Source organism: Mustela lutreola, chromosome 1, assembly GCF_030435805.1.
Source record: "Mustela lutreola isolate mMusLut2 chromosome 1, mMusLut2.pri, whole genome shotgun sequence".
In the NCBI taxonomy this organism is placed as follows: Eukaryota; Metazoa; Chordata; class Mammalia; order Carnivora; family Mustelidae; genus Mustela; species Mustela lutreola.
The window spans coordinates 66759222-66775300 of NC_081290.1; the positions used below are offsets into that span (position 1 = coordinate 66759222).

At 49.2% G+C, this 16079-nt stretch overlaps 1 protein-coding gene across 2 annotated transcripts in view; it reads right to left on the reverse strand.

Moving 5' to 3' along the window:
* HTT (huntingtin) overlaps positions 1-16079 on the reverse strand; it is a 138107-nt gene that overhangs the window by 52436 nt on the left and 69592 nt on the right. For both annotated transcript variants that reach the window (XM_059166400.1, XM_059166391.1), the window contains 9 exons: positions 15156-15283; positions 12368-12478; positions 7696-7773; positions 6982-7205; positions 5661-5739; positions 5380-5541; positions 3391-3446; positions 2002-2150; positions 61-197 (listed from right to left, as the gene is read on the reverse strand). In XM_059166400.1, the coding sequence (XP_059022383.1) occupies positions 61-197; positions 2002-2150; positions 3391-3446; positions 5380-5541; positions 5661-5739; positions 6982-7205; positions 7696-7773; positions 12368-12478; positions 15156-15283 (1124 nt within the window). The remainder of the gene's footprint in view (positions 1-60; positions 198-2001; positions 2151-3390; positions 3447-5379; positions 5542-5660; positions 5740-6981; positions 7206-7695; positions 7774-12367; positions 12479-15155; positions 15284-16079) is intronic.

Here is a 16079-nt window from a genome sequence, read left to right on the forward strand (position 1 = left end):
GCGGACAGTGGGCCATAGGCCATTTCCTCCTGCCCTTGCTGGGACTGCCCCCTCTCTTACCTGATGGTGCTGGACGAGTCTCAGCAGCATGGATACCACCACCTCTTTTTGGGTTTCAAGCTCTTTTCCAGCGTCGGCTTTGTTGGTCCCTCTCAGTACAAAGAGGTCATGCACTATTGGCTGCAGAGCTGGAATGGCTGTGGGGCACAAAAGGAGGGTCAGAAGTCATCACAAACCATGAGACTGCAGACACAGCTTAACACCTCCAAAATGTGTCCAAAAAATAAGAAACCCTAATCCGTGCACGGCTTATGATACGGGATGAATTCAGGCTAGCCCTGAGTGCTATGAATGATCAGTGTGCTACCACGGAGGCCACAGGTCTTCCTCAGACACTTACTGATAACTCCATGAAATCTTAAAAAAAACTAGGGTGTCTGTGATGTAACATCACTTCTGACAAAAAGAGACGCAAATTCAAAAGTGAAATTCAAACTAAAATCTTCTAAAAGTAGCAACACCCTATTCTAATGTGTACTCCACTTAAAGATTCACCTGAAAAGATGACTATGTTGAAAGTATTAGATTTCTACACTGTTTTAAGTAGTAACTCACTCTCATTAGATAATGCCTTTCCCCCAAGTTTTGTCTTTATCCAAAACAGCAGTGAAAGTAATTTGCTTAGTCTAGCACCACCATGGGGACAAACCATCTAAGAAGCGTCTTTCCTTGGGAAGGGTGTGGCCCAATCATGTCACTGATGTCACTGCCAGGCACTGTCTGCCTAGTGGCATGCACGCCCCAGCACACGCAAACCCAGGCACATGCAAGCCCCGGCACACGCACGCACAGCATACTTGCTGATTGTTCTACAGATAACAGTCTTCCATAGAAAGTACAAGGGTTTGGCTGCCCACTGATTTTCTATCCAAAGACCCTCTAATCTAGGGGGCTTTTGTCATCCCTAGATTTGGCATTTGCACCATGGACCCCAAATTCCATACGTGTCCAAGAGTGAACTTTTGCTGTGGCATGAATCTCAGCCCTTGTGAAGCCATGGCAAAGGCGACTCCAGAGACTGTGAGGATCAGATGGCCCTGAGTGTCTCCCCCTCAACATGTTACCTGCTTTATCACAAGCCTGTGGAACAGAGAAGGCTGCACATCACAGTGCCCGCCCCACATGTGGGGTCTGCAAAGGTCTGAGGAAGTCGCCCCACCAGGTTCAAAAGCCTACTGTTTCTGACAGTAGAGCTAGAGAGGAGTCAAGAGGAAAATGCTGAAAGATCTGTTTGAAAAGTTCAACGATTTAGTTTATTCTTCGAACCGCAGTCTCCTTGCACAGGTGGGGCCTGTTGAGAGCAGCACACTGTACTCCTCACTGAGGTCTCTGCAAAGAGCCAGGCAGCACAGAAGGACCTTCCCGTACCAGGACACAACACACCAAGTGTCCTTCCAGAAAGTGGATTTCTCAGTTTGTGTTTCATGTAATTAGAGGAGAGTGTTTATATCAGGCTCTATCTGTCTCTCAGATCAGCTTCCTGCTTTTCTTGTGTTTTGACCTTAGAAGAGTATAAGCTCCTGAGATATGGCAGGGGGATGGGGGGCTCTCTCCCTTTTATGACATCTCTAAGCCGTGCATACGTGTGTACACACACACACACACACGTGTGTGTGTGTGTGCACATATATGCACATGCACAGAGGCACACACATACATGCACACATGCACAGGTGTACACGTGCACACAAATGCATGCACATGTGCGCGCACACACAAGGCACACATGCACATGCATACATGCACCTGTGCACATGCACACACCAGCACACGCATATATGCACACACAGGCACGCGTATACATGCACACACGCACATGCACGCACACAGATCCACAAAGCACAGAGCAGCCATGGACACAGTTGGAAGTTGGTGTAATGAAGACTGACACTGTCCAGCACATCATTACTGACGACCACAGGGAAAGGTTTGTCCCGTTACCATGTGTCACAGCCTTCCTCCCACTGGCCATGATGCCATCACACAGCTGAATGATTTTAGGAATTCCAATGATCTGTTTTGAATGATAGCGTTCATAAGACAGTAATACCAGGAAGAAAAAGATGTTTGGAATAATTGCCTCTGATTCCCTAGAAACAAAAACATCCATTTAGATACTTCCTTTTAAAAATTAAGATGCATGATCAATATAAACAACATGAAAGTACTCATGATTCCAAATTGACAGCAAAAGAGAAAGGGACAGAGCAGGGGGGCTGGGGGATAGTGGGGAGAGACTGAGGGGAGGGAGTGAGTAGGGAATGAGGGGAGAAGGGGGAGGGTAGGGAGGGGTGGATGGAGAGGGCTGAGGGAGAGCCCCCAGAAAGCACTGGGCGCCCTGAGGTATGATCTTCTGAGCTCTCTTCCTGCCCCTTCTCTCTTCAATTGAAGAAATTAGACTCCAAGAAGAAAAAGTAACTTGTCTCAAATCACATAGGCAAAATGTCACCTAATTAGAGTAAAAAAGCACTGGGTCTCTAGTCCCAAGGGACACTGAGAACGCATCAGTCTTCACCTACTTACAAAGGACAGCTGAGTCCAACTACTTGTGAAGTTAGTCCAGCTGACCCCCGACAGCATGGGTTTGAGCTGTGTGGATCTACTTACATGCACAGTTTTCATAAATACAATACTGTACTAAAAACACATAGTGCCTTCCTGAAGTTATTGTAAGAATACACACGATACACAGAACACACAGAATGCAAGTTAGCGGACTGCTGACGCCATCGGTAAGGCTTTTGGTGAACAGCAGGCTCTTCGCAGTTTGCTTTTTGGGGAGGCACAAGCTAAATGCAGACTTCTGAGTGCGCAGGGGTGGACACCCCTGACTCGGGTGGTTCAGCTCAGATACTAGAGAGATCTCATCTTCAGTAACTACACTCACACGCCTGTCACTGGCCCAGGAGAGAGTGTTAAGGCTTCACTGTCCAGCAAGGGAGCTCTGCGGCCCCTCCCAGGAAAGTGCACAGTAACCACGTTTACTGAAGACAGCCACATCTAAAGCACGTTCTAAGAAGTTCAGAAAACAATCAGCGTCCCAGCCAATGGGACTGCATTACCCATCTGTTCTCATAATTAAAGGCTCTGAAATGTGAGAACGGACACGTATAATTCCAGCTGCACAACTATTTCTAAATAGGTCTTGAGACACTTACCAATTTTTCAGAGAAATAAAAACACACAGCATGTTAATCAGAGTTCCACTTTAAAAAAGTCTAGCAAAAATGCTTCATAATTCTTTAAAGTAAATGTTCATCTTAATAATCTAAAGTCCCATGTAAGTGCATTAATAAGGACACAGAGTCTAAAAGAACAGAAGGCCATTACCTGAACTGGCCCACTTCAATGTATTCAAACTGCTTCAGCACGAATCCAATAAACACCTACAGGCAGGAAAATAAAAATTTTCACATCAGTAATTACAATATGCAAACCAGGTTGCTTTTCTCCCTACTTATTTCTGTCCATTTTTAACCAGTTCCTGGCAGCCAACGTATGTGCATACAAGAATTCAGCCGTATTCTATCAGACGAGATCACTCAGGATGCCCCACTGAATGGTGGGAGCCCCCCGGGAGACACAGAGCAGACCCACAGAGACACACACAGAGCCGGCTCACTCTGGCTCCCCACCAAACAGCTCGGATGCCCCGAGACTGGCTGGGTGAGAAGACGCCCATGTCCACTCACCCTCTCCCCCAACACCCCGATGTTCAAAGGAGCTGATGCAGGAAGGCTGCTGTCTGACAGGGAAGGGGACCCTGAGGGCACAGACAGCTCTTCAGGACTAGCTCAGAGCCAGTACTGTGTCCAACTCTGTTCCAAGCACTTGTGCTCTCCCAACCTCAAGCTTGGAGATTACGCACCACTGTCTGCTCCCAGCCCCCGGGCACAACACAGATACAGACCAGGACAGGAAGTGAATTAAATGGTCTGCCTGTTCTCACTTCCTATGGTCACTGTACTAAAACTCTCAGGACTGGGGAGAAAGGGCCCTAAGCGACACAAGCAAATCCGAACAAATATGAGTCTAGAGCACTCATGGCAAGAAAAGACCAGCAGCAGCCTGGGAGCGGGGCTGGGAGGCAGCTGTGCAGGGGCTCTGAGGCTGCCCCCTGCCATATCCACATGTCAGGTAGAGACGGGAGTCACACAGATAGAAGCACCAAAAATCACAGCATTTCTGAGAAGACAGTCTACGCAGGAAAACTGAAGAGAGAATGCGATCACACTGAAGCCAGCCCCGGAAGAGAGCAGCCTCTCGCTTCCTCAGGAGAACATCGAGCTCTGCCAGTGAGGATGCCGAGGAGATGGTAGGGCGCACCCCTTGCTGTGGGCCCCAGATTTTGCCCAGAAAGCCCCCAGGGCACCCATATTCCTCACGCCCCGGTCGGCATGCACCTGCCTCCCTCTCTGGGCCACCACCACCCGAGGCTTCAGATGAGGCCTCTGCCTGCCAAGACCCCTGTGTCAGAGGAAAGGGCATGTTGTCCCTGACCGCCCTCCAGTGGGCATCTGCCTGAGGATGGCAGCAGGCCTCCCAGAGGATGTTCTGATAATTTGGCAAAAGAAGGATGAGTCCAAATGTCAGCCCCCATGAAGCCTGGTCCTTTAAGCCCTCTTTCATCAGAAGACAGCTTCCTACTACCCCAGCAGGGAGATGAGCATCCTGAACATGTTTCCTTGTTTCTCTGGGCAACAGACCCTCTCAGGTGAGTGCTGGTGCTAGCAGGATCTACAGACACACCATGCCTACCAAACACTTCCCGCCTCACTTAGGAAAGGAGGCCAAGGTCATGGCCCAGCAATGACAGTCACATTTCCATGATTCAGAGGCAACTTCATCTGTAGCATCCCAGGGGTCTGGGACTCTGGAAGCATTTCCCCACAGCTGAGTCCCAGCTAACCAGGGCAAGTCCACACTGTGTTGGCCAGACAGGTGCCAGGAGGGCCTCTTGAGATGTGGCGCCAACCCCCACTGCCTTGTACCGAAGTGTTTTTTACAGATGGCCCTGATGTCGGCCTGTTTGAAACTAGATGTCAGAATTGATAATCTGTTCAAAATAAGTCCCTGCATTTTGCAAAAATGCCCCTCCCCCCGCAAGAGTAAGTCTGAAATGTATCTAAAATTTAAATCCCCTCATCTTGGGGTGGGGAGGGTAATGGCCACTGGGAGCCAGTCCCACCCGGGTGGCCAGCCCTAAACCCAGAAAGGTACAGTGCAGGCCCGTGCCCTGGAGGCAGCCTGCAGGTTCTCACAGGTGACTGGTGCTGACTCACCAGCAGTTAGGGCAGAAAGAAGCCGCCAGGGACCAACCTGATCAGAGTCCAGCAGACAGTAATTGACCCGTAACTGCACCAGCTGCGCCAGCAGGTCCAGCACCTGCCTCTGCAGCTGCACGGACGTGGTGGTCGTGTACTGTTTTAGAGCCTTAATAACCAGAGGCTCAAACAAGCGGATGTGATTATGAATAGCATTCTAGGTAAAAAAGGGGAAGAACAAATTGTAAGTTATTCTTCAACTGAAAACTTGAAGCCCCCGACCTGGGAGGTGCCAAGCCTCGTCCCCAAGCTCCCAAGCCTGCCGCCTCCCCTCACCTTATCCGCGCGGTTCTTTGTGGTGCTTGTGAGGTTGGTCTTCAACTGGGTAGACACCTTCTGAAGGACATCAAACCACCTGCCAAACGGAAAAACAGGAGCAAAGAGTGGCCTTAAATCCTCTCCCGTGTCCCCAGCCACACTCGGAGCCAGAGGACCTGGGGGGCCACACCCACAGTGGGATCCCCTCCTTTCAACACGGACAGTTGAACTGCAGCGGGACCACAGGGGGCGGCCGTCCCAAGCTTTGTCTGGGGCAGCAGGCACCTGGAAAGAACTCGCCTGGCGCAGGAAACCCACCGCCACCCAGCCCAGGCTGTAGTGAGGCTGAAAGGGGATGCCCACTGGAAAGATTCAGTGACTCTGAAGAGCTCACTTGATTTTCTTAGAAGAAAGTTCTTAAAATAGTCACATCACGACACGCTTTTCAAGAGACACATTCAAAGTTAGATGACCGTTCTCTCTCTCTCTCTCTCTCTCTCTCTCTCACACACACACACACACACACAAACACACACACAGAGGCTTCCTTACTCTCTTATTTATACCCCACATCATTAAACAAAGCATTTAAAGAGATTGATTCCTGGGAACTGGATATACTGTGGGTAAGCCACCAATGCAAGGCCTGGAACAAGGGCATTTTCCTGGGCTTCTGACTCCAGTAGGTTAACCAGCTATTTATCGCTACCCGTATAAAGGAAAAAACCAGGAATCCCCTTGTTACTCCACTGAGCAGTACCTCAAATACCTCCTAATAATTAGAGGAATTTAAGCAACAACTACTCTACTCCAGGCACCAAAAACACAACCATAAATTTAAATGGAGACTTCTAGCCACAACGTTATAAAATGCCAAGTACCATTATAGGAGATACTCCTATGCCCCTCAGACACCTTCAGATGCCAGCACTACTGAACCAACCTGAGTGTAGACCTGAGTGGTACCCCCTATCGGCACCTGGAGCCAGCATGTCTCACATCCCACATCCCACACCGCAGCCCTGGCGGCCTCCCAGGGAGTGGGCCTGGTGTTCCCACACCGGCCTGGTCCCCGAGGCCACACAGTCCCCCATACGCCATCTTACTCACTGGACCATACACTTCTTAGAAGGCAGGGCCTTGCCTCCAGCATCTTGGTAACAAGCACACTTTCCAAAGTTCTTCAGACAGAGGGGAGTATATGAGAAGACCATGGCCATTTTTTCCCCTACTTTTTACAAACTGTCATTGCTCGCTTTGTCATGTGTCTACTGGAGATGTCCTGCCCCACCCCCACCCGCCAACATGAGCACCTCGGCCAGGACAGCTGGAAGGTTACCCTGAGGGGTCGTGGTCCTGCTCCGCCTGCACCATGTTCCTCAGGCTGGCATCAGCTAAGGCCTGGGTGAAGTGCGTGTATGGAGCCATGAAGCAGTAGTGGTACAAGCCCGGCCTCACACTGGAGGAGCCCAGACGTTGTGCTCGGCCCTGAGACTTGCTGGGGTTGGATGACAAGCCATCAAACTGGGAGGCCAAGTTGGTCCCAAAGAGAGTCTTCAACAGCTAGAGTGAGAGAGTTGAAGCCATCAGCATCTGACTGAACACAGCATGAACAATACACAAAGCATTTCCCAGGCAGAGTCTACCCAGCTGAAGCTAACAGGGCACGTCAGCAAAAATTCAGACGGAAATGCCTGCTGAGAATCACCATCAGCAGCACGTGAGACCGCGTGGTGCCAGGCAAGGTAAGTCGTACAAAGAACCTCAGAGCCTCAACTTCACTGTGGTTCTCAATGAGACCGAGCATTCCAAACAAAACCCGGGGGGGGGACACCGGCGAGAGTCCAGCTGCCCTCGCCAGTGGTGGGCCTCTCCCTCCTGAAGGGGACTGGGAAAGGGACCCCTCTGCCCGGTAACACAGTGAGCCAACACAGGACTGAGGGCCACCATCACGCCCCCAGCACCACCTTCTCTGGGACCTGCAGCATCACAGCCTCCTGCCCAGAGCTATGGCTTTCCAGGACAAGTCCTCTCCCGGAAAGGACTTTCTTACCTGCTGAACGCAAACAGTTGCCATCACTGGTTCCCGACTGAAGCAGGATTTCAGATACCCCAGGATCTCTTCAACGCACTGCAAAAGAGGAAGTAATGAGACACCAAAGTGAGCAACTCGCAGTGGCTTCCTCTGGCTGTGAGCCCCACAAAGACAGCAGACACATGCAAGTGTCCACGAAACTCGTAAGCGTCAGTCAATGCCAGGGGAGCCTGCAGTCCATCGTTGGGAACAAAGTCAGAGGAAAGCATGGGCAGCAGCACTGTTGCCTGAGGCCTCTCTACCAGGCATTACCGTCACTTGCTGGCTCACTCGTCTGCTCGGGCACTAACTGTTAACCAGGTACTTCCTGCCCCTGTGCTCAGGGCAGGGATGCAGAGTATGGAGGAGTCAGGAGCCCTCCAGAAGTGCAGCCAAACACAAGGACCAGGCCTTGTGTGATCTACTATGGAACGCCCCAGGGGTCTTACAGGGATCTGCAAAAGTGACCAAAATGACTGCCTTCAATGACTACTCGCAAACTACTTTTACCCATGAGACCCAGGACACCTGGTGTCCTCTGGGGCATCAGGAAGGACAAGGACATGAGCTCTCAGGATGATGCCAGGCCAGGCACTTGGCACCAATGGCCCAACGCCTTGGTGACAGCAAGGTCAGTAGCCACTGCTTCTGTCAGCAGGGCTAGACTTCACAGCAGCCACACTGCCTCTCACTTCCCTTGCGAGGGACAGTTTCCAGTACTAAAAACAACAGACTTGCATTGGTTGCAAATGCAAGGACCATATATTTTTAATATTCTGATTTACTAAATTAAATTAGACTCTGAGCATTCCAGGTTGTATTCTGCAGGCTGAATTTGCAACACATTGCTTTTGGGTTTTACAAGCCCATAGCTGGTGTCTAATAAATGTTAACTGGAAGAATTACAGCCCAAGCCTCCAGATCACAAGGTGTCTAGCAAAAGACCAGGTCTCCTAACAAACATGTATAAAGGACTTGGTGGCACCAAACCCTTCAAGAGGCATGGGAAACTGGTGAGGAAGGAGGCCGTGGCGGCCTTGGAGACCCAAAGAGCTCCAGAAGCACGTCCTAGCATAGGCACCAATGTGCCATGGAATACATACTTGCACTTCTGGCAAAACAGGGCACCGGGCCCATTTATACCTGTCACCCAAACAACAAAAAGAAGCGTCAGACCATGGTGCAGTTGCGGTGACAAGACACCAAAGGGCAGGGACTGGAGGAGAGTAACTAAGGGGCAGGGACAAACACTGCACTGGCCCACTGCCCTGGGAGACTGTCCAGGTCAGGGCACAAGGAAGAGAGGCATAGTACAGCAGAGAGACCCCAAGTCCGGAAGAGCTGTGAATCCAGGGAAGCTAAAGCAGCAGGGGTCTATAGGGCAGCCCGCCAGAGACAGCTGTCCGGGGTGAGCCCCACAGTTAGCCCAAGACGGAGCATCGCTCCAACCCAACTAACATCGCAAATGCAAGACCCAAGAGTAAACTTCCCACACAATTTAAACCTATCTCAGAGTAAAGCTCAAAAAGATTTACAAGACACAGAAAGGCCCAGGACCCAACATTTCACTGTGCCTGGCATCTAGTCAAAGATGACCAGACATGCAAAGAGGTAGCAATCTGTGATCCATAATGAAGAGTACAACCAAGCAATCAAAAATGACCTAGAATGGACAGGATTTTAGAATTAGCAGAGAATGGCATCAGAATTCATCACAACGGTATATTCCATGTGCTCAAACACTTAAGTAGAGACACAGAAGATCCAAAAAGAGACCCAGGTCAGACTTAGAGACGGAACTACCATGTAGTGATGACAGAACGTGAGCTGGGCTGACAGCCTGGACACTGCAGAGGATAGGATTCAAGGCCTGAAAACAAGAGCGGTGCAAGACCAGACAGAACATGAGAAAAACACCCAGAGGAGCCTCAGGGAGCCCCGTACAGGACACCCCAAGCACCCAAATATGCAGCTAACTAGAGTCCCTTTAGGAGGGAAGAAAAACCAGTGGGCAGGGCCAGAAAGGATATCTGAGGAAATAATGGCCCCAAATTTCACAAACTTTAAGAAAACTATTAAGCCAGAGGTCTTAGTTCAACAAAATGAAGCACAAGAAACCTAAGGAAAGTTACCCTGAGGCACATTAAAATCAAATCACTCAAAACCAATAAAGTGTCCAGAAGCCAGAGAAAATAAAGGAACAATCTGGAAAACTATAGGGAGTTACATGGGAGATGAGCATAAAGGACTGCCCCAAAACAACACTGACACCCAAATCACAGCACATTTCAAGGACATAAAAATGGAGTATGGAATAAACAAGGTCTAAAAAAGAGAAAAAGGAAAATTATTTGAATTATCATTATTATTAGAATTGAAATTATTTTTCATCCCCAGTGTTACTATTTAGAAAACAACTCTATTTTCAATTCTAAGTCTGTCTTTGCCGTCCCTTGGTATAATCAGATGAGCTCACAGAAATCTGAGGGAAAGCTGCGGGTATGTTTTGCAGGTGGCATCGCTCCCCCAAGCTGTGTGTGGGGCTCAGGCCCCCCAGAGCCAGAGACGGCACGTGTCCTTGCATGTCCCGTGTGTGCACGGCGGCAAGACTGCGTCTGGTAGGGGCACCCGCCACAAATCCATAAGCATCAGGTCGTGGGTCTATACCCTGATCTTGCCACTTGGGCCCCTGGACAGGCTTCCCCCAAGCTGGGCGGCGTGTCTGGCCAGAGGGGGTCCCAGCCCTCCCCGTGTAGGGACTGGCCAAGGAGACTCCTCACACACAGGTGTCCATGTGCAAAGAAAATCCTGGGGGGTTCCGCCATGCACTTTCATTGAGAAGACCAGGAAGGAAGACTGAGTATTTAAGCAGAAGAGGCTCCCAGAGCCCTGATGGGGGATCGGGGAAGCCAAAACCATGGCTGCAACAGGCCTTTGTCATCAACAGCAAAAGAGATCAAAGCGGAACAGCAGGCAAGGAGGGGGGGAAGCAAGTGCTCTTTACCCATAAAGACAAAGACAAGAAGCGGCAACGCGCAGTCACTCCTGCCCCAGATACAAGATGTTGGGAGATGAAGTTACTACACACACCTCTAAAAAAGAAGAAATATAAGGCTATCCCTGTTTTCAGAACTATCAGGACCCCTAATGCCAACACTTACTAGACTTGGACTTCATTATTTACTTTCCCATCTGGGGATGAATGCACCAGGGGATAAATTCACCAGCTGCCACAGGAGAACAACTATTTCTATGTATGTGGAAGTCATAATAAAAAGATAACAAGAGAAAAGGAACCATGCTCCTAGAAAATGAAAAAATACAAAAACAAAAGTAAAAAAGACAAAAGTCATCTGAATTCCAAAAAAAACACCAAAGTTTTAGTATTTTAAAAATCTCATATATAGGGCGCCTGGGTGGCTCAGTGGGTTAAGCCGCTGCCTTCGGCTCAGGTCATGATCTCAGGGTCCTGGGATCGAGTCCCGCGTCGGGCTCTCTGCTCAGCAGGGAGCCTGCTTCCATCTCTCTCTCTCTCTGCCTGCCTCTCCATCTACTTGTGATCTCTCTCTATCAAATAAAAAAAAAAAAATCTCATATATATCATTCAAAGTTAGATATCTAACATTCTAACATTCAAAGTTAAACTGTACTGTACTTCCCATTTTGCCACAAGATGTTATTGCACACAGACCACAGGCCACAAGATACCTGTCGGTAAGAGAGACGAAAAGCAATGGGTCGCCAGGACCAAGGACCCTATAGGGAAGAGCCCCATGCCTGCAGACGCGTAGTAGGTCTCCCCAGGAAGGCCGGATCAGGAACAGCTCTGACAAGTCTCACTCTGAGGGACAACTGAGCATCAGTTGCAACAGCACAATATCCAGCCATTAAAAAAAGTTCATGCACTAAACAGACATGAAAAAACCACAAGAGAGAACTGAAAAGAAACGGAATACCGTATGTAATCACAAAAAAGTAGGTGTGCTTATGAGCCAAGAGAAAGACTGAGAGAAACAAAAACAAACAAATTTCACCAGCATACGGTACTTTGCTTGACAGACATGTTTAAAGGGGGAGCAACCCATCAGAAGAAGGTAAGACGCCCCCAGAGCTGGTAGGTGGATACACAGTCAAAGCCCTGGGGTGTGGACACTTGAGACAAGCGCTCACCACACAACTCCTGGAACTCTCATGTGTCCAAGCGCCAGCTTGTCAGACGATGGTAGGGCACACAGGGCTTGGGGCTGCGGCAAAGGAGCGTCTACCACTGCTCTGCGGCTTCCCACAGCCCAAAGGAGCCAGCTCTGTACCCTCACCACATCTGTTGTCACCCTTTCCGCTTGCAAAGATCAATAAGAACACAAAGGGACTGTCAGCACAGTTTAAACCCACTCATATTCTAGAATAAGCTGGGTCTAAGCTAATGCACAGAAAGCAACTGAAAAGAGGAGAGAGGCAGAACACCTCCAGCCTGAGGCTAAGACAAGCATCAGAGTCCAAAGCTACAACATGGTGCAGAGGGTGAGGGGGACACACGCAGAAGCTTCTCAAGCCACTAATGCCTTCTGAACGTGCCTGACTGCTGGCATTCCAGCTGTACAGGTCCTCATGTTGGCAGCTACAGCTCAATGACAAGAAACCAAACACCCACCTTCCCAATGTCCTGCAGCGTTGCCAGCTCCAGGATCTGAGAGAGAACATCCAAGGCAGAGCGCAGAAAGCCTCCAAACTTTTCAGTGCTGTTCTGAAGATCCAAGGTAACCTTGGGAAGGTGGAGGAAAAGAACACAGGATTACTTGCACCATCCCGTCTGTCACATGCAACAAAGACATGCGCTGTCCATGTGGTGGGAGGTGTCCTGCTCTGCAACCCTACACACGTGCCATGAGGGCTATCTGTTTGCGGTCAGCGCTGGGAAAATGCCTCGGAAAGGAAACACCTCTTCCAGATAGCTGTATAAAACTGGCATCTTTCAGAAGCATCTTCCAACTTACATCGATGCTATTGAAAGAAAGAATTTCTGATCTTCTATCATGAGGGGGGAAAAATGTAAATGTCCATTATAACCAGCATCTGATAAGCACGAGATCAAAAAATAAAAAATACACAACTTGTTCTAAATATATTAGTATCCCTGAGGAATCATTATCAAATCCAGAAACCGCCTTTCAGCCTGGCTATGGCAAAATATTAAATTCATCTTAAGAAGGATTAAATTAGGATTCTAAAGGGCCCAGTTGAATTCAGTTATGCAACTCCCCTACTTAACAGCCTAAGAGAAGGGGTCAGCTCCAAAGACAAAACATGGAACAAGGGCCAGGAGGGGAGAGATCAACTATGAAAATAAAAACCAGCAAAAACGCTGCAACAGAGAAAATAATCTGCTCCATGAACTCAAATATAGCCCCTCATGAGAGAGAAAGCACTCCTGGGCCATGGGGGAGGGCGGCAGGCGAGACACACATGGAAGACAACCACTGGGCAGGCCCGAGTCCCGTGGCTGCTCTGTGTCACCAGGAGGGGCCTTTCCAACAATCTGAGGAAGGACAAGTAGAGCCACATCCCACAGGGGCAGGACAGAAGGTGCTCACCTCCAGCAGGCAGGGCAGGGCAAGGGGGCGAGGGGCAAGCACACAGGAAGGCTGAGCTTGAAGAACAGAGGTGACACCAGGCCACAGGACATGGAAGGGGGCTGAGAACAGAGCCAGAGTGGAGGGCCACAGACACGGCCACTCAGGAGGAGGAATGAAGATGAAGAGACCTTGTGACGAATCTCACATGTGCCAGGCACTCCAAACACGCCAACAAGGCGGGCGTCCGAGATACTGGGGGGTCACGGTGCATGGGGTATAGCGTGAAGCCCAGGACTTCCCAGAGGGGAAATGCACTTGATCTTAGCCAAAAGGCCAAGAAGTGACCCAGAGGGGAAATGATAAGGATGGAATAGATGCCAGGAGCATCAACAGGGTCCCAAGACCAGAGACAGGAGTTGAAAACAGGCAGAAAAAAACACTTTCTCTCTGCAGGATTTCCATCGTACCCCCTGCCACTTGGGTGGGTGACAGGAGAAACACAGACTAAAGAGAGCCTCTGAATCTGCTGCAAACACAGCTGAAGATTTGTACCTTTCAAAATCATCAATATTCTTCAGAAAAGAAGCCAGATGAGGTTTATATACGGTTTTCAACAAAACTGAGAAATATCAATCAGTAACAAAAGATGATGACCATCTGGGGACATATTTATCAAGAAATATATAAAATCTATGTGAAATAATCTTCAAAAATTCTTTTTAAAAATTCTTTAAACTTTACGTACATCTGAGGCACATACAAGAACGTTTCAATAAACAAAAAAGCATTTGGACAGGTGTATTTCACATCTCAATATTGGTTCTCTCTGAATTAATCTATAAATTTAACATGACCCCAGTGGAAATATTCTCAGGATCCTTTGGAACTAGATGAGCTTATTCTAGTGCACAAATACAAAAATAAAGGAACATCAAGAAAAGATTCTAAAGCAGAATAGGGGAACTGACTGCCTCAAAGATGTACTCCAGAGCTACATAATGGGTATGCATGCTTCTAACAGAGGAACAGATGGACAGACTAATGTCACCAAATAGTAGATGAAATACAGACCCACGAGAATTCAGCATCTGGAAAAGGCTGTGTTTCAGATTAGTTAGTGCAGGAGAAACGGCTCACTAGGGAAACAGTGCTGGGGGCAACTAAGCAGGTAGCTCACCAGTGAAAAGCCCTAAGAGAAACACGGGAGATTTTTCCTTCATTGTCTCAGCATGAGAAAGCCGAAACACACCTGTGCAGAAGAGTGGACAAGCAGACTGCTCTCCCTCCAGACACCTGTCTGTAAGGTTGGCCCTCGGGAGTGTCTGCACACCTGGCCCGTCGGCAGGCCCTACACTGCTGGCGGGGTTCCCTGGGCCTGGACTATGGCAATGAAGCCCTCGTTTTTAGCTGCACACCTATATTCCTCTGTGAGCCCGTGGTTTTGCTTCATGTCAGACAGAGAAGCCTCTGTGGTTTGGGGACAAGTGTGGGGGAGACAGAGCACAGCAAGCCTGCACCTGGATTCCTGCAGACCACGCCCGTGCGTCCTTCCCACACGGCGATAAAAAAAAGTCCCAGCTATGAGAATGTGTACACACCAAGGCCCGAGGCCTGCCAGCCCATACTGGACTGTGAGGCAGCCCGGGATGCCCAGACACAGCACGGCTAAACCCAGAGATCACTGCTCCCATGCTTGTGTGATGAGAGCTACCATAATCAAAGCTGAAAGACAAACTGGGAGAAACTACTGATTCACAGGGACTTCCTTGTACGCCCATCTATGTACGTACACAAGCGATCAATCTTAAGAAAGACACCATGATCGATTAGAAAATTGTGTGCATATTTTCACAAAAGGAGCCGCACCTTGTAGTTGGCGTGAGTAGCTTTCAGGACGTCGTGCAATTTGAGGTACGAAGGAAGGTGACAGAAACTCCCCAACGATGAGGACTTATTTGCTGTAACAGGCCCTGGGGCATCAGATTGTCGAGAGGCTTTAAAACACACAAAATACACGTTGAGCTCAAAAGTACACACTTGCCAAGTTAAAGAGATTACCGGCAATAACAATTTTTTAAACGTATGATAACAGAATAAATTCAAATTCTTCCTCTGACTTTTTAATTACTCAGAAGTAACAAGGAATTGACATAAGCATAAACAGAGTCTGAATATCTCCCCCAAAACAATGAGGTGAGATGAGAAAAAAGAAGAGCAGCAGCATTCTACCATCTGGCACAGTTTGGCTGCCTGGCTGCGCATCAGAGGAGCCGCAAGCCAGTGGCCTCTAGCCCCCACATGGGCCCTAGCACCTGCGGCTCCCAGTGGCACGGTGGGGCTAAGCCCAGCCAAAGTGACCAGGAGCCCGGACGCCAACAGCGTGCTTCCAGACTGAAGATGGCAAGTAGACCGTCACGAAATGCCAAGCACTAAGTAAAACTGTTCTCAAAATTTAAAGATTATTGACTCGCAGCCCTCTCTTTAATCCACTGAAGATGATCAGTGACATACGACATTTGTCAAGTTCAGAAGTTTTCAAAGCTGGTAAAGCTTCCTGCAGTGCCCTGTCAGTCCTCAGAAAGGAGCACTTTTCGAAAGCCTTAACGTCATGTGTCTCCTGGGAGGATCACGAATGACCCCCAAGCGCCGTGAGATGTGCCAACGGGTCTGGTGGGAGTGCGACAGCACAGGTCAGTCACCTCTCACCCTGCCTAGGCCTTCCTGTGCCCATTCACGGCCGGTCCAGAAGTCACAGGGCCCCATGCAAACGTCGGCCCCTCCCAGGGGTGG